Consider the following 17,820-nt stretch of genomic DNA (forward strand, 5'->3'; position numbering starts at 1 on the left):
TTTATTATTATTATTTTTATTTCTTTTCCTTATTTATTTTAAAAACAAAACTAAGCAAAAAATCAAAAATAAAAATTAAATACACACTCAATACAATTATTTGCACACACACTAAAAATATTTCAAAACAAGTAAAATCAAACAAAACAAAATCACGGACAAAGATGCCCGTTTTATGCCTTTCTATTTAACAACCACGTTACGGTTCAGATTATGCATGACACACACATTTTGTATTTTGTTTTAAATAAATAAATAAATAAGAAAAAATAAAAATGGGCAAAAGTCACAAATAAATCAACAAAGTGCCGCACAGAAATCCGAAAATTGTACAGCAGGGCCAATTATTATTATTTTTTATTTCTTTTGGAGCGATTGTCGTGCGAAACAAAAATCACGTGTTCACACCTGCTGCCTTGCTGAGCACGTTGACCGCTTGTTATTGGCCAAGCCGTAATGCCTCGTAGGATCAAATTTCTCCATAAGAACGCGTGGTGTCCGCTTATCGAAGGCGCACCAAGTTGCAACCTCGGCAAGCGGAGGGACTAACTGTATGAGTCAAAATTTGAACAACCACGACCATTGATAGGTATGACAAACGACGAAATTCTCATAACTCGGCATCCTGCAGGGGACGACATACAGGCGAGCAAGACAATGTACGACTTTTGCAGCAGTGTAGGCCTACTAGGGGACATTAAGAATATTCTATCGAATATCTCCTACGATTTGTCTTCTAAGGCTTAGAAGGGGTCTGTCCCTTATAAATAGAGCGTAAAACAACATTGTAAGCTCTCTGGGCATTTCCCTAACTTATAACACTTGCTATAACACTTGCTTACATAAACAATTGAGGCCTTGATTGTTCAAGGGTTCATCTGAACAAGATAAAGAAATCTTATCCTTTGTATCCTCCTTGTATGTCTTTCGTTCAGGGATTATTAAACTTAGCTAAGATTTACCCTTTTATTTTCTTTGATTGATTTATTCAGAAATGTTCCGATATCTTTTGAGTCAAACAACTAGAAATAAAAAAGGGCAGGTGCATGACACAACTTGCGTTCACGAACGGTCCGGGAAGGGCCACATATGGAAGTAGTCTACTCTAATGCAAATATCAATGATTGATTGCACGAGATATTTAAGGGTTGATTATAAATATTATGACATGTTTAAGTTAAAGTTTCTAAATTTTTAATATATTTTTCTTATATTTAAATTTGATATAAACATATACGTGCAACTTATATGTATATTATCACCGAAGGATGTGGTACAACGGATGTGACTACTCTTCCCTTAACTAGAGGTCTCGGGTTCGAACCCTGAGTATGAAAAAATTATTGATAGAAAACTCTTCCCATCAAATGGGCCCTACGCGACGCGAATTCAAATATATGTGTACCGGCACTGGGTGTGAAACCCAAAAAAAATTTTAAAAAGGGAAAAATCCCACCATCCTACTCTGTCCGTTAATAGTACGACAGGGCCACTTCTCGTAAAACAGAACAACTTTCTATTAACGTCAAAGTCGGACGTCGTTAACTGTAAACCAATGGACATTCGACAGCACCTAACGGACGCTTTTATTAATTGTCCCCCCATCAATTAATTGCCCCCCCCCCCCCCCCCGTCCACTGTCTTCTCAACAGGTTAAAAAACAGAACTCCACGGGCTGTAGCCGGTTTTCAAAACACTAGTTAAAAATTAACCATGGTTAAAATGACGAAAGGCTTTCTTCATTAATAAGCTCTTTTGTCTCCTCACACTATCACTTCACCCCCAAATATCGTTGAAGATATATAAATAACAGTTGTTGATATATTGAGAGAGGAAGTTTTGTGCTTGGAGAATGAAAGATTTGTGTTGAGAAGTATGTGTACAGAAATGGCTGCTTCTGATAGTGGCCGCAACGCTGCCGGCGGCGCCGGAAATGGTAAGTTTAGTGGGTTTTTCTGTAATTAATGGTAATTTTGTCACGACCCAAAATCCCAACCCGGTCGTGATGGCGCCTCTCGTGAGGACAAGGCCAGCCAATTAACAAAACAGTACATCTCTTTATAATTACTTAGCAGGAATAAGTCTAAATCATGGACAATATAATCTTAAATGCGAAATAAACGTGATAGAACAAGGAAAACTATCCCAACTCAGCCCGAAATCGGGGTGTCACAAGTCATGAGCTACTACAAAGTTTACTAATATTTTACAAAGTCTAGAATTATCATAAATAACAAAGATAAGGGAGAAAACGGGGTTGCGGACGTCAACAACTACCTCGTTACTCCTAGTCACCGCCTGGCCTGGAAAGAATCAGCGCTCATGAGCGAACTCAGCTCTGCCTGTATCTGCACACATGGTGCAGGGAGTAATGTGAGTACTCCGACCCAGTGAGTAATAAAAGTAACTACAGTCCGAAGATAAGAAAACTTAGTAAATACACAAAGTAAGCTAAAATCCAAATATGCAGCAACATATGGAACTGAGCAGCTAAACAACAGTATAGATACAAATACATGAATATAATGCAATGCATATGATGGTACATTCCCGTACCCACTGCGGCGCGCAGCCCGAGCTATCCCTATTTATTTATCGTCGACGGCGCTCACTGGGGGTGTGTACAGACTCCGGAGGGGCTCCTACAGCCCAAGCGCAATATCTTAGTCAGTCATTGTTACCTGACCGGTCAGCCATTGTTACCTGACCAATTTATATCATACAGTGCCATTGTTACCACTGTTCAAGTATATCATCCAGTGTAATTGTTACCACTATTTCAAGTATATCACACAGTGTCATTGTTACCACTGTTTCAAGTCACTTTATAATCAGTCCAGAAAATAATATAATAAGCCCCTTGGGCATTTACAAAACAGAAGTTCCCAGCCCGGAATACATTTAAAAATATCATTTAAGTTTTCAACACTTGGAATTATGGCTGAGTTTACAAAACAGCATTTAAAACCTTGGACTGAAATTAAATGATATGCAAATCATGCTAAGTAGTAATATCAATCCTCGAAGGATTTTACAAATCGGCACAAGGTCCCAAACATGGCATCAAGCCCAGTAATATCAATGAAGTATGTGTATCAATCACCAGTATAGTATAACATCACACGGGGTGGACCAAGTCACAATCCCCAGTAGTATCCGACCCCGCACTCGCCATGGAGTGCGTGTCATGCCTCAATATAGCGTTACGATGTGAAAGTCCGGGGTTTCAAACCCTCAGAACAACATTTACATCTATTACTCACCTCTAGCTCGCTATGCCCTTGCCTCTCTAATTGGCCTCCTCGTGTGACGAATCTGCCAAAAATCACACAAACCTCGATGAAGTTCGATTTCTAAAGACGGGGTTTTAACCATACATATCTGAAATTCGCCCCTTAATGATACTATAATGATCCCATACAGTTATGTAACTTCAATCTACAATATAACACTCAATATGGCCAATATTTGTACTAGATCCCATAAATTATGTCATTTAGGCATATTATCAAACATCTTGTAGGTATAAATATTTACACCTCTTAACTATAGCATTGGTTCCTCCAACTATCACCATTAACCAACAATTCATCACACTATTATTCTTTAACAATTTATACTCCTAACATCACATGTGTGATCAACCATTCACACCCAAACCAACAAAAATTCCATCAAATAAACACCTCTAAATCCCTACCATGTTCATGTATTTAAATAGGGAATTTATGGCTTCCAACCACCATACAATAAGTTGTAATACTTGACTCATACTCATATTTCCATAATATATCCATATATGTGAGTCTAAGGTGTAGGATTTACCTTTTGGAAGAAATCTTGCAAAACCCTTCTTTGAGTTCTTGAAGGAATTTCTTGAAAATCTAAGGATTTTTAAGATCAATCCATGTTAATATAAGTGTTTGGGAGTAGTAATCAACTCAAAATACTCCAAAAATCTTACCTTAGGAGTGCAATTAGGTGCCTTGGTCGAATTGGGGGTGTAGAGGAAGCCCTAAGCTTGAGAAATGACTCAATTCCTTTCATTTCCGGTCTTTAGAGTACTTAAAAACCTTCAGTCGCATAGTTCGCGCGTTGTTCGCGCGTTTGTTCGCGCGTTTTGCTGAGCATTCTGCCTCAGACGCGCGAAATGCGCGACTTCGCGCGATACTTCGCGCGCTCTGACACCTGAGCAGTGAAATGGTCATAACTTCCTGTATACACTTCCAAATGACGAACGGTTTGTTGCGTTGGAAACTAGACTCAAAGGGCTTTAATTTAATAGGTTGTAGCTCACACAAATCCTTATATAACAAGAGATATTATCGTTCAAAGTGAGGCCTTGTGCGCACTCATTTACAACTTTCGTCTATTATGAAATTTCCAACTTCAAAAGTTCCCGTTAGCCATCCGAAATCATCCCGAGGTCCTCGGGACCTCAACCAAAAATACCAATACATCTTATAATATTATTCAAACTTGTTCCAATTATCAAAACGCCTCGACTAATACCAAAATTATCGAATTACACCGAATAAGTCTAAGTTCTTTTAAAACTTCCAAAACACGCTTTCGATCAAAACTCGACCAAAATATGTTCAAATGACTTGAAATTTTGCACACATATCCAAAATGGCATAACGAAGCTACAGAAATTCTCGGAACTCCATTCCGACCGTCGGATCAAAATTTCACCTATCAACCGGAAATCGCCAAAATACTAACTTCGCCAAAATGAGCTAATTTCTTCACCGGACCTCCAAAATTAATCCCGATTGCGCTCCTAGGCCTTAAATCATCCCCCGAAACTAACCGAATCATCGGAATTCAATTCCGAGCCTTCTAACTCACAAGTCAACGTCCGGTTGACTTTTCCAAACTAATTCTTCCTTAAAGAGACTAATTGTCCCATTTCATACCAAACTCGATCCGAATTGACTCAAATTCACCAAGTACACATATTGAAACATGAATAAGCATTTAACGGGGAATACGAAACGAAAATACAGGAAACAACGGTTCGGGTCGTTACAAATTTATTTCATAATTTGATATTTTTCGTTTGTTTTTTTGTTTAAAGTTGATGCGGAGAGAGCGTTGTACACGGAGCTATGGCGTGCATGTGCAGGTCCGCTTGTGACAGTGCCACGCGAGGGTGAGCTAGTGTTCTATTTCCCACAAGGTCATATTGAACAGGTTTGCGTCTATACACGTCCTTTCTAAAACCGTGTATGAGCTTAATTAATTTCGTAAACCATAGTTGTGTCAATGAATTAACTAGGCTTCATATCCATTTTGCTCCATTCCCACTCGATTTAGCTGAGGTGGTTGAACAATTCGACATAGTATGTAGACGGAGATCCACCACTTATTATCAAAACGAACTCCACATGCTTGACTCAGAAAAAGTATTAGGCCCGGATGTCAAGAGGCGTATTGAAGATATAAATACTCCCCATGTCCCAAAAAGAATGGTATCTTTTTATGTTTATAAACATTTAACTTTAAACTTCATGTTTTTCCTTTAATAAAATAATTTATAGTCATACAAATCTTTATAACATGTTTCCAAGTCAAACACCCCACGTAAATTGAGAATTGGGACGAAAGGAGTAATAATAAATAAATGTGTCACCTCTTTATCAACTTAAGTTTTTAGAAGGTGGTCACTCAATTCAACACCTTCTAATCATGAATTCTTTGTATTGTAAGACAAATTAGGGGTTCTCTAGGGCAAATTAGGAGCTTTAGTTGTAGTTGTGACTAATTTTTTTGAGGTTGGAGTGATTTGATGTGTTTGTATGCTAGGTTGAAGCATCAACCAATCAAGTTTCAGACCAGCAGATGCCAGTGTATAATCTTCCTTCTAAGATCCTCTGCCGTGTAATTAACGTCCTATTGAAGGTAACTTTTATTGTTGAATACAAAGTCTTGTTGTGTCCCATATAGTTGTGTAGCTTAGCTTTCCCTTGTTAACTTTTCTTGATGATTGCTAATCCATTAAGGATTATTCAATATTGGTGCTAATGTTTTGATTCATGTGTATTCTCAGGCTGAACCAGATACTGATGAGGTGTTCGCACAAGTGACTTTGATGCCAGAACCAAATGTAAGTTTACAATTTGCTAACTAAGAATTACTTTTTTTTTTTTTTTTTTTTTGAAATTCCTACATCGTTTTGAGACTTTAAATTCTGATGTTCGAGTTGGACATCTAAATTAATGGAATGTTCTTTGTAGCAAGATGAAAGTGCAGTTACAAAGGAACCGATGCCCCCTTCGCCACCACGATTCCATGTGCACTCTTTTTGTAAGACACTAACTGCCTCTGATACCAGCACTCATGGAGGCTTTTCTGTCTTGAGACGGCATGCTGATGAATGCCTCCCTCCTCTGGTCAGAAGAATTGTTTCTCAATACAGTTAATGTGCCTGTATTTGGATAATGTAAGTGGCTTATGGTGGTTAATTTTTTGTTATAGGATATGTCTCGGCAACCTCCAACACAGGAGTTGGTGGCCAAAGATTTGCACGCAAATGAGTGGCGCTTCAGGCACATATTTCGGGGTATGATGCTCAATGCATTCTTAATCACCTTGTGCCTTTATATTATGTGACATACCCACCTTTACTTCCTTTTGGGTCAATCTTTGCAGACATAAATTTGCACCATCACAACGTTGCTATTTCATAGATTATAGCCTATTTAATATGTATCTTCATGTCTTCGTTATAAAATTTGTTTGTTCATATATCATGCCTATTACAAAGTTGGAATATTGTGAGTTAGTGACAATAAATCTTGACTTCGGAAACATTGAAAATTTTTGTGCTGATAATAGTTTGCATAAATCTGGACAAAGAAAAGGGATGTGGAGGGGCCAGTGTTTTGGAGAGCGCGAAGCACAAAAAAGCGGCAAGGGCTCGCTTCGTTTCAAAAGCGAAGCGCACGCTTTATTAAAGTGAAGCGCAATTCTTAAAAAACATAATGTAAAATTATAAATAATCAAAAACTTCAATTTAAATACTTAAAAGTAGGTACTAGGTACCACCAAACCTTCCACAAACCATAGGACAAGCAAAATCAAAGCTACTAAATTACTAGAATCAATATCTTATTCTTCTACTCTTCTTCTCCTTCAAGATTGTCAAAATCTTGAATTCCTCTATTATCTTCATATTGCTCATCATCTTCCTCTTCCTCTTCATGATCACCTTCATCTTCATCAATTAGGGATAGGGATCGACTTGTAGTACCCACACTTTTTCCCTTCCTAATAGAACTTGAACTTGGAGTATATCTCCTTAAACTATAAGAATCCTCCCCAACTCCACTACCAACCGCAACATCACCCTAAGTGAAATCGGAGTCGCCTTCAAATACTTCTAAATGTTCACAGTTTTCGGGGACTCCGGTTAGCCACTCATTAACCTCATCAATATTGTCCAAAAGAATTGGATCAATTATATTGCGGTGGTTTTAGCGACGCCTCAATGCTCTATTGTATTTTATGAACACTAGATTATGGAGGCGCTTCAAGGTTAGTCGATTCCTTTTCTTTGTATGAATCTGCAAAAAAGATGTGTCAACTAATTAGTAGGAGTTTGGACAATTGAGATATAATTTACTTTATCTCAAAACACGAAATAATTCTTTTTATTTCTCACGTGTTCAAAAACACTCCAGTTCCTTTCACATCCGGATGAGCTACAAGTTAAGCTTAGAACTTTGATGGCGAAAGCCTGTAACTCCGAAATCTTTACACCATATTGGTCCCACCATTCAACTATAGAAGTCAAAAAAATGTTCAAGAGTTAATAAGTATAAAAAATACATTGAAGTTAGAGCTATAAAATATAGAAACACTTGGTCACCTGGCGACTTCATCGTTCTTTGTTTAATAGCAAGTCGGAGATTAAAAAGTCCTTCAACTGCCTTGTAAGTAGCAAGCTGATCTACAATCTTTTCTTGCAAGTCTTCATCTGGGTTCAACTTGATAACAACCTGATGGAATCCTGTCCACACTTCTTTAGCCAATGAATTCTTCTCATGCTGCTCATAAAAGAGTGATGAGTTCAGAATTAGTCCAGCTGCATGCATAGGTCTATGAAGTTGCTCATCCCATCTTGCATCAATGATCTGAAAGACCTTTGCATATTTCTGCTCATCATTGAATGATGCTTGAATAGCCTCCTTGGCCCTATCCATAGCTTCATAGAGGTAGCCCATTGATGGTTTTGCCTCCCCATCCACCAAACGGAGTACTTTAACCAAAGGGCCACCAATTTTAAGAGCATGAAGAACATTATTCCAAAAAGAATAAGAAAGAATAAGGCGTGCAACCTCTTTCCCCGCACTTTCCTTTGCAAATTTACTCTTGCTCCATTCCTCTGAAGTGACCATCTTTCTCAAATTGTTTTTTTGACAGTGGATACTATGCAAAGTCAAGAAAGCAGTGGCGAACCTTGTCTTGCCCGGTTTCACCAAATTTTTTTGCATGGTGAATCTTCTCATCATATTCAATAACAAGGGCCGCTGAGAAATATAAGAATGTAACCTAACGCCCTGGCCAAAAACTGTAGAGAAGGGTTTTTCCCTGAAAATGTCCCCGAACATCAAGTTGATACAATGAGCCGCACATGGAGTCCAATAGACATTCTTGTACGCTCCTTCAATCATGCCACCTGCTTTCTTATTTTCACTTGCATTATCAGTGACCACTTGAACAACTTTGCTTGGACCAATCTTTTCGATGGTGTTCTGAAACAAGGTGAACATTTTGATGTGGTCAGTGGATGTGTCACTAGCATCAATGGACTCAAGAAACAAACTTCTCCGGGGAGAATTCACCAACACATTAATAATCATTTTCCCCGTTCTTGCCGTCCACTTATCCATCATAATGGAGCAACCGTACTTGTTCCACACAACTTTATGCTCCTCAACAATTTTATTAGTCTCCTCCACTTCCTTATTTAGATAAGGACCTCTTATTTCATGGTAAGTGGGAGGCTTCATTCCAGGTCCGTATTGACCAACGACCTCAATAAAGTCTCCAAAAATGTCATAGTTGACACAATTGAAGGGGAGCCCAACATCATAGACCCATCGTGCAAAAGCTCTAACCGCACGATCCCTCAAAATGTCTTTAGCAATTTTTTGTACATCTTTTCCACCGCCCTTTGCTCCCGGCTTCTTTGAGAAGTAGCAATCCATAGGACCTTTAGTCAATGATCCATGGCTTGACCCATCTCTTCCCCGTTTTGTTGGAAGTGACAATTCTTCAATATCATCATCATCATCATCAAGATTGGTCACCATTGGTTGATGAACCATTTGATTTTTCTGCACCTTCTTCTTCTCAACAAAATTCTTTATTTCTTCTCTCACCTCCGGTGGACATTTCGGACAACTTGTGACGTTTCTATCGCCACCAATTAGATGGTATGTAAAGCGATAAATGCCACCCGTTGTAATCTTGTTGCAAAACTTGCATACAACATTTGTATTCTTCTCATTAACTCTCTCGCCATATCGCCAAGCCGGGTCTTTCTCTTTCGAACTTTGAGACATTTTAATATCCCTATTAAGATATAAGAAAAAAACATAATCAATAAACTGAAAATACATATAATAATAATATATATAATAATTAATTATATAAACTGAAATATACATTTAAAAAAATCGCATAAACTAAAAGTAATACATATATATAATTAATTTTATATGCTGAAATATAATAATAATTTAATTTTATATGCTGAAATACAATAATAAATGAAATACATATAATAATTAAATATATATGCTGATATATAATAATCGAACGAAAAGGAAAAAGAGAAAAAATGGTTCCTTACTCTATTCTGGACTGTAGAAAGTAGAAATAGAGAAAGAAAGAAGAAGAAGAAAAATGAAGAAGAAGAAGAGCGACTGGTTTGAAGAAGAAAGCAGAAGAAAGAAAAAAGAAAAAAAACGAGAAGAACTGAAGAAGAAAGGAGAAGAAATTACCTGGGTAAGGTCTTCGAGGTCGACTGGTCGAGCGACTGAAGAAGAAGAAGATGGAACCCTAGCTTTTTTTGTCGACTGAAGAAGAAGAAGAGCGACTGGTCGAGGCCTCTGTTTTTGGTCGAAGAAGGGGATTGGGGTTTTTTGTCAATTTAGGGTCTGTTTTGTTTGAGACCCAAAGTTTTTTTTTTTTTTTAAAAAGGCCCCTGCGTTTTTTTCACAAAAGCGCTCGTTTTATCGCTTTCACCGCTTCCTCGCTTCCTCGCTTTTTCCAGTGAAGTGTGCACTTCTGCAGATCACGTCGCCTTAAGGAGCTGGAAGCGACACACTGTCGCGTCGAGTCGCTTCGCGCTTTAAGCGACGAAGCGCTCGTTTTTCTGAACACTGGGAGGGGCATCCCTTGTATTTTAGTAATAAGCCACTTACATGTCATATTGTATTTTGGCTAAGGGTGTTAAGGGGCCGGGCCGGGCTAGAGGAAAAGGAAGCCGGCTGGTCTCGGTACCGGTTTCAAAATACCGGTCTTACCGATGGAAAATTGAATCGGAACGGTTCCGGGTCTAATGTGCCGGGCTGGCCCAGTTTTTTTTTTGGGTGTATTTTGTATAACTATCATAATTTATATTAAAATAAAGTGAAAATGTAAACCATAAAAACAATCTTATAAAAAGAATGTTTGAATAAATTTCAAAGGCTTTAAAAGCCTTATATTTGAATATTTCATTAAGAATTTAAGATAATACACTGAAGATGAAAAAAAATTTAACTTATAATTTGCAAGTTATTTTTTTAAATTCAAACTTGCAAATTAAAGTTTGCATTTACAACAACTAAACTAAAGAAAAAAGAGTAAATTCAAATTTGAATTATTAAATATAATTTTCAAACTTCAAAGGTTTTGCATTGCCCTAGTAAGTTCTTCATAATCAATATGAACTTCTTGGCCATCTTCTGGAGTGTTGAATTCAGATGGGTTACCATATGTTAATATATCTCCAAGTTCCTCGTCTTCTGGTTTATCAACATCTTCACGTCCTTGATTTCTTCGTTCTGATCTAATCCAGTCTTTGAAATATACTAAAACTTCCAAAGTATTGCTTCCCAATAAGTGACGGGTGCCTCCTAGTTGTTGTCTTGCTTGACTAAATGCGCTCTCTGATGCAATAGTTGAAATTGGCACATTTAGCACGTCCTGAGCCATTGCGGAAAGAACAGGAAATTGCTTTTCATTTCATGTCACCATGCCAACGGTAAAAATTCCTTTGTGCGAGGCTTTGTTTGCTTTTGCAAGTAAAAATGAAGTTCATCAATGTTCCTGCTACTGGTTTGAGTGGAAAGAAATGTAGACCAAATATTAAAATCATCAAGGCCTTCATCTTCATCCCTATAATAGCAGATGTAGTAGAAGTTGTACAATGAAAAACATTGCCTACATTATTAGCATCATCATCAATTGTATTTGCATAATAATTATATAATTGTTGTAAATAATCATTTAGCTTATTCATACAACAATATATATCTGGGGTTTCAGTTGGTCCAATCTCCATATAAGTATATAAAACATCGATTAATTGGTGATAATTAGACATCTTAATAGAAGGATTTGAAACATCACCAATTAAGTAAATAGGAGGAATTGGAAAGAAATATTTTTTGAATTTTGCTTGCATTCTTTCAACAACGTCCTTATATTTTCTTTCTTCTTGAAATCAGAGAGTAGAAAAGAAATTTCAGCTATATGTACTAAAGTCATAGTAATAGTAGGGTAATAAGCTCTAGAAAATTCAATAGTAGCTGTATAAAATTTATGTAAAAATTTAACATCATTAATGGCATCCCAAGTATTAGTTGTTAACATACGGTTTGGATCAGTATAATGCATATTAGCAACTTCAGTTATAGGCAATCTATATTTGTAACAACATCTTAAAAATAAATATGTATAATTCTATCTAGTAACAATTTCATCTGACATGAATCTGGGGTTAAGGTTATGTTCGGTACACTTAGTCTTAAATTCCCTAATTCTAGATTGTCTATTTTTTCCTTGAATAACACCAACTGCTCTTCTAACATGAGTAATCTCAGTCAAAAATAAATCAAGGTCACTTTTAACAATTAAATTATAAATATGACATGCACACCTAACATGAAAAATTTCATCAAGTGGTGGTTGCAAATGCAGTCTTAATATTGAAATAGCGTCATTATTGTTAGAAGCATTATCAAAAGACATACAATATCTTTTTTTTATTAAGATTGTTAAATGCAACAACTTTGCAAATAGTAGTACTTATAAAAATAGCAATATGACTCTGATCTTCATCATATTTAAAAGTGATAATACGTTTTTGCATACAATAATTATCATCTATCCAATGACATGTAATTGTCAAATAATCATTTCCATTAACAACATGGTCAATATCAGAAGTTAGAGAAACTCTACAAAGAAGGTGGTCAAACAAATAACGTATGTATGTCTCATATTGTCCATGAAGTCTAAATCTAAAGATATCAGATCTACAAGTACTTCTAGGGATACCTTTAAATAAAGGATTATAAATCCTTTGAATACACATAATAAGATATGATGAAGAAGCAAAAGAAAAAGGTAAACAACCCAAAGCAATCATTTTTGCTAACTCCTCAAGATCCTTCATTTTATCATATTTCATAAGTCCTCGAGTACTAGGGTTTAGAGTTCCTTAATTTTCATCTAAATTAGAGCCCTATTCTATAGGATGAGTAATTCTCAGATGTCTACTAAGTGTCCCAGTCCCCCAGAACTTTCTCCAATTTTATGTTTAAAATCATCTTTACAAATTTTGCATCTAACTCTATCAATATTCTCTATTTCCTCAAAATATTTTCAAACTTTACTTCTCCTTCTCCGATGACTAGTAGTCGGGGCCACAAGTGGTCTACTACTAGTGCCACGACCACCACCCCTGCTACCAACTCCAACACTACAGGTGTAGGTGGTGTCTCATTTTCAATTTCTAATTCATTATCTTCTATATCATAATCTTCCTATAATTGTTCATAATCTATATTGTTATCCGATGATGTTTCAGAAACATGTGTAAAGTCATTTAAATTACTACCAGAAGTTGAAGTAGCACCTCTTTTTCTATTTCCTCGATTACCCCAATTAGCAATCTTGTTACAAACCCGTTTTGCAGCATTAAACATATTGTAAACTACTAATAAAAATTAAATATGCAAATAAAATATTAAATAAGAGAAAGAGTTGTAACGAGTGCACCGAATTCCACAATAAATTGAACAGTTGATGATTTTTGAAGTCTTGAAATTGAATTTCGCAACTCCGACGTTACCACGAATAAACTTCAACTGTTGAAACTTCAAACTTCAAACTTCAAATAATACCATAAATAAAATTCCAAAAAAATGAGAGCCCAATAGTTGATAGCATTTTAGGTGAAGAATGAGAGAATGACAATTCAGAATTTGGGTTTGAGAATTGAGAAATGAGTGAAAAAATGAAGAAAAGGGGCTCTATTTATAGTCTTTCAAAGGGATAAATTAGTAAATAATAGAAGTGTTATTTTTGAAAAAACATGCCCAAAAAAGGGCTGTTATTGCAAATTAGCCGTTGGGCAACGGTCAAAATGGCAGTTGACCGTTGCCAACGATCAAGACTATTTAAAAAAAATAAATTTGAACTAGCCGTTGATCCGGTCCGGTTATAACCGGTTCACGGTTGACAAGACCTTACCGGGTTGGACCGGTTATCCGGTATTGAAATTTTCCGCGGCACAGGTCGGTTCCCGTTCCAACCCAGCCCGGCCTGGCCCCTTACTACCAGGCTGGTCCGGGCCGGAACCGGGCCAACCCGGCCCGTTTGACACCCTTAATGTGGGCTTTATATAAATAACTCAAGGAAACAACACAATGCTATGATTTCTCAACAACGCGATAGATTCAGGATGAGGAACAGACACTTGGATTTCTTGCTGGAGGAGGGATGGTAAAGAAAAATTTGCTAGTGTGATTCAGAGACTTATGTTTTCTTTTTTTTTGCTTGTGTGATTAATGGTGTTTTATTGATCTTTTCACCCCCTTCCGTTTAACTTTATTTTGGTGGCATGGGGAATTTGCTTTTGAGAGTGTTAAGCACTATTGCTTGATGTAACGGGTGCTATTTCAATGCATTAGTTGGTTGTTCCTGTTATGTTTCCTACATTTTGTTTTCATGCTATCAGTCAAATTTCAGGCCAGCCTAGGAGGCACCTCCTTCAGAGTGGTTGGAGTGTCTTTGTAAGTTCGAAAAGGCTTGTTGCCGGGGATGCATTCATATTTCTTAGGTTGGCATTGGCATACCTTCTCTTTTCTCCATTCTCTTGTGATCCTTAACTTATGAAATGTTGATACTCTATTGTTAGAGGTGAGAACGGGGAGCTTCGTGTTGGAGTCAGACATGCCATGAGACAGCAGGGTAATGCTCCATCATCAGTGATATCCAGTCATAGCATGCATCTCGGTGTCCTTGCTACAGCTTGGCATGCCATTCAGACGAAAACAATGTTCACAGTATATTACAAACCAAGGTAACTGATCCGAAGTACCAGTGGAAAATTAGTATAAGCTTGTTCCTTAAATTAAAATCTATTTGATGAAGGGATTGGAATTTCGTTATGTATTATAGGACGAGCCCTGCTGATTTTATAGTTCCATATGACCAGTATATGGAGTCTGTGAAAAACAATTACTCCATCGGGATGAGGTTTAAAATGAGGTTTGAAGGTGAAGAAGCTCCAGAACAGAGGTATGTTAGCATCACTGGAAGGAGCATTTTCCTTCTTTAATATTAAATGTGATACTTGGTGGTTTTGACTTTGATATTAATCGAGCATACTTGTGTTTGTGAGCTTTCAAATCAAAACCATACTATTTTGGTGTTGTTTTATGGTAAACAAATTACCTTTCTCAAAACCCCTGATTTTGTAGTTTACTCCAAAATCTTATAGGTTTACTGGCACTATAGTTGGCATTGAAGATGGTGACCCCAACAGGTGGCCTGAGTCCAAATGGAGATGCCTGAAGGTACTTCACTTTGGTTGGTTATCTTTTCTCCCATATATAACACTGAAGTATCATTATTGAATGTGTTTTTAAGGTTCGATGGGATGAAACTTCTGCTATTCCTAGGCCAGACCGAGTTTCACCCTGGAAAATAGAGCCAGCTCTTAGCCCTCCTGCCCTTAATCCACTTCCAATACCAAGGCCAAAAAGGCCTCGATCAAATGTTCTGCCCTCGTCTCCTGATTCTTCTGTTCTTACTAGGGAAGGTATATAACTCACCCTTATATTTGAATTCCATATCCTGTACTGCCTTTGTATCTACATTTCAAGCTGAGTGTTTGTTATGTACTTCTTGCACTTTCTTAAAGGTTCATCCAAAAGAACTGCAGGCCCTTCACAAGCCAGTGGGTTTTCAAGGGTCTTGCAAGGTCAAGAAATTTCGACCTTGAGAGGCAATTTTGTAGAAAATAATGGGTCAGATTCTTCTGAGAAGCCAATTGTATGGCCACCGTCACTGGATGATGAGAAGACTGATGTTCATTCTGCATCAAGGAGATGTCTATCAGATAAATGGCTTCCTTTAGGGAGGCCTGAATCATCTTTTACAGATTTATTATCGGGTTTTGGGGTGCAAGTGAGTTCCTCCCACGGTCTCCATTTACCCGCTGGGGGCCAAACAGCACTTCCTGCTAGCTTGGTGAAGCGACAAGCACTGGACAAGGAAAATGATTTCAGCTTACTGGGAAAACAATGGTCTCTAGCGTCTTCTGGTCTCTCACTTAATCTGATGGATTCAGGATTGAAGGGGGCTGATACTCTTTATCAAATGCGGGAAACATCTAAGTGTAGTGGTTTTAACGAGTATCCAACCCTCCCTGGTCATAGAATTGACAATCAGCAGGGAAATTGGTTAATGCCCCAATCTGTGTTGCCTTATATTCAGATGTCCACTCATTCTGGAGAAATAATGCCTAAACCAATGGCTTTGCTACAGCCCGAAGCCGTGAAACCCAAAGAGGGGAATTGCAAACTATTTGGCATTCCCCTTGTAAGTAAATCTGCTTCCATAGATCCTGTCAAGTTGCAAAATAATTCACTGATCGACTCAGCAAGTAACATGCATTTTGGTATACATCCACATCAATTCCCTGCAACTGAATCTGATCTAAGGTCTGAGCAATCAAAGGGATCAAAGGTACTAGATAATGGGATCACAGTTAATGATCAGGAGAAACAATTCCAAACGTCTCATCTTGGTACTCGAGATAGAGAGGGCAAGGGCCTTATAAATTCAACAAGGAGTTGCACCAAGGTTTACACCTAGTCATTTGGCTTAACTTTGGCTTGTGACGTTTTGTGAAGCGTTAATAGTTTGGGTTATTTTAAATTCAGGTTCATAAACATGGTACAGCCCTTGGAAGGTCTGTGGATCTTGCAAAGTTCAATAACTATGAAGAATTGATAGCTGAACTGGATCACCTTTTTTATTTTAATGGTGAGCTCAAGGCTCAGAACAAGAACTGGCTGGTTGTATATACTGATGATGAGGGTGACATGATGCTTGTTGGAGATGATCCATGGCAGTAAGTCCTTTCATCTTTTCTTGTGATGCATAAAGGATGAAAGATGATTATCTTTATGGTGCTTCTTAAGTTTTGCAGTTATCTGGATTCTTATGCTGCTTTTTTACCTGTTGGTCTTGGTGAAACAGAGAATTTTGTGGTATGGTGTGCAAGATTTTCATCTACACGAAAGAAGAGGTGCAGCGAATGAACCCAGGGTCTCTCAATTCAAAAGGTGAGGACAATTCTTCTGTTGCAGAAGGCTCTGATGCTAAAGAAGTGAAGGATCTGCAACTTCCTTCTGAATCCAGTCTTGAAGGTTCTTAGCATGTCCTCCGAGTTGAGGTATTGAAAAGTAAAATGCAAAAGAAAAAAAGGAAAAGAAAATCTCAGTTGGCTAATTATTTGCTGCTGCTTTATTATTTCTGCTATTTTTCGCCCTGGGGACGTGGGCTGAGAGTTGCCCTTCTGCAGTTTCTAGTAACTTGACAACTTTTGATGTAATTTGACAGGTTCATAAAATCTGCGGAAAAGACTACATCCACCCAGCTGTTGCTTTTTTGGGGATTTCTGAAGGTAGTTACCTGCCATATTAAGTCCCTTTTAACTTCTGGATGGCTGGTCTCTCCATATAGATGCAGCTTCGACCCCTTTTGGAGCCAACTTATGGTGACTTATCTATACACAGTATACACACATTATCAGCCTGGTCATAGTCTTGCTTTTGTTAATTTCGATATGTACATACCTAGTTTTTAACAATTATCCTAGCAACTCTAGATGTAATTAAGAAGTTGATACACAGCATACCTTGTCTCCTGTTAATTTATGTACTACTGGTATCCAACTGCTTCTAGTACCCTACATATTTTGTATCAGCAGTTGTGGTCGTCCGGCTGAACATGTATTGGTAATCATTCAAATTTTGATCATAGGAGTTGAAGAAAAGATCATAGTATTTGGTTATTGCAAACAATTCTTATTGAGGAAGTTACTGCTGTCTCTGTAGTTTAACCCCTTGTTGACACCCGTATGTTACCAGCTCCTTTTGCAAACATCAGGGAGCCATAATAAGGGGTAAACTCCCAAATGCTTGGACTGACAGTCTTCAGGGGGTCGATTTGGTGCATTTGGTAGAGTACTGGAGGCGCGGAGCTTGCCCTGACAAAACAGAATTGGCTCTGTTGATCGAAATG

At 37.6% G+C, this 17,820-nt stretch overlaps 1 protein-coding gene across 7 annotated transcripts; it reads left to right on the forward strand.

Moving 5' to 3' along the window:
- Positions 1–1,761: 1,761 nt before the first annotated feature.
- Positions 1,762–17,597, forward strand: LOC107804166 (auxin response factor 2B). 7 transcript variants are annotated; one of them, XM_075240530.1, is made up of 15 exons: positions 1,762–1,936; positions 5,081–5,196; positions 5,809–5,904; positions 6,053–6,109; positions 6,240–6,395; positions 6,481–6,565; positions 14,254–14,344; positions 14,423–14,587; positions 14,686–14,805; positions 15,008–15,083; positions 15,157–15,328; positions 15,431–16,374; positions 16,455–16,645; positions 16,774–16,969; positions 17,137–17,597. In XM_075240530.1, exons 1-14 carry the CDS (start codon positions 1,876–1,878, stop codon positions 16,949–16,951), a joined length of 2,508 nt encoding a protein of 835 aa, XP_075096631.1. In that variant the 5' UTR covers positions 1,762–1,875; the 3' UTR covers positions 16,952–16,969; positions 17,137–17,597. The 7 variants fall into 7 exon arrangements, with proteins under 7 accessions (XP_075096631.1, XP_075096633.1, XP_075096632.1 ...); XM_075240532.1 differs by having other exon boundaries at positions 16,774–16,859; XM_075240531.1 differs by having other exon boundaries at positions 15,452–16,374.
- Positions 17,598–17,820: the final 223 nt, after the last annotated feature.

This window comes from Nicotiana tabacum, chromosome 20 (assembly GCF_000715075.1).
Source record: "Nicotiana tabacum cultivar K326 chromosome 20, ASM71507v2, whole genome shotgun sequence".
NCBI lineage: Eukaryota > Viridiplantae > Streptophyta > Magnoliopsida > Solanales > Solanaceae > Nicotiana > Nicotiana tabacum.

Bases quoted from the DNA above. Each gene is read 5' to 3' on its own strand.
- LOC107804166 (XM_075240530.1), top strand. From the start codon at position 1,876: ATGTGTACAGAAATGGCTGCTTCTGATAGTGGCCGCAACGCTGCCGGC. The intron at 6,566-14,253 runs GTATGATGCTCA...GTCAAATTTCAG, and splicing joins CTTCAGGCACATATTTCGGG to GCCAGCCTAGGAGGCACCTC. The intron at 15,084-15,156 runs GTACTTCACTTT...TGTGTTTTTAAG, and splicing joins CCAAATGGAGATGCCTGAAG to GTTCGATGGGATGAAACTTC.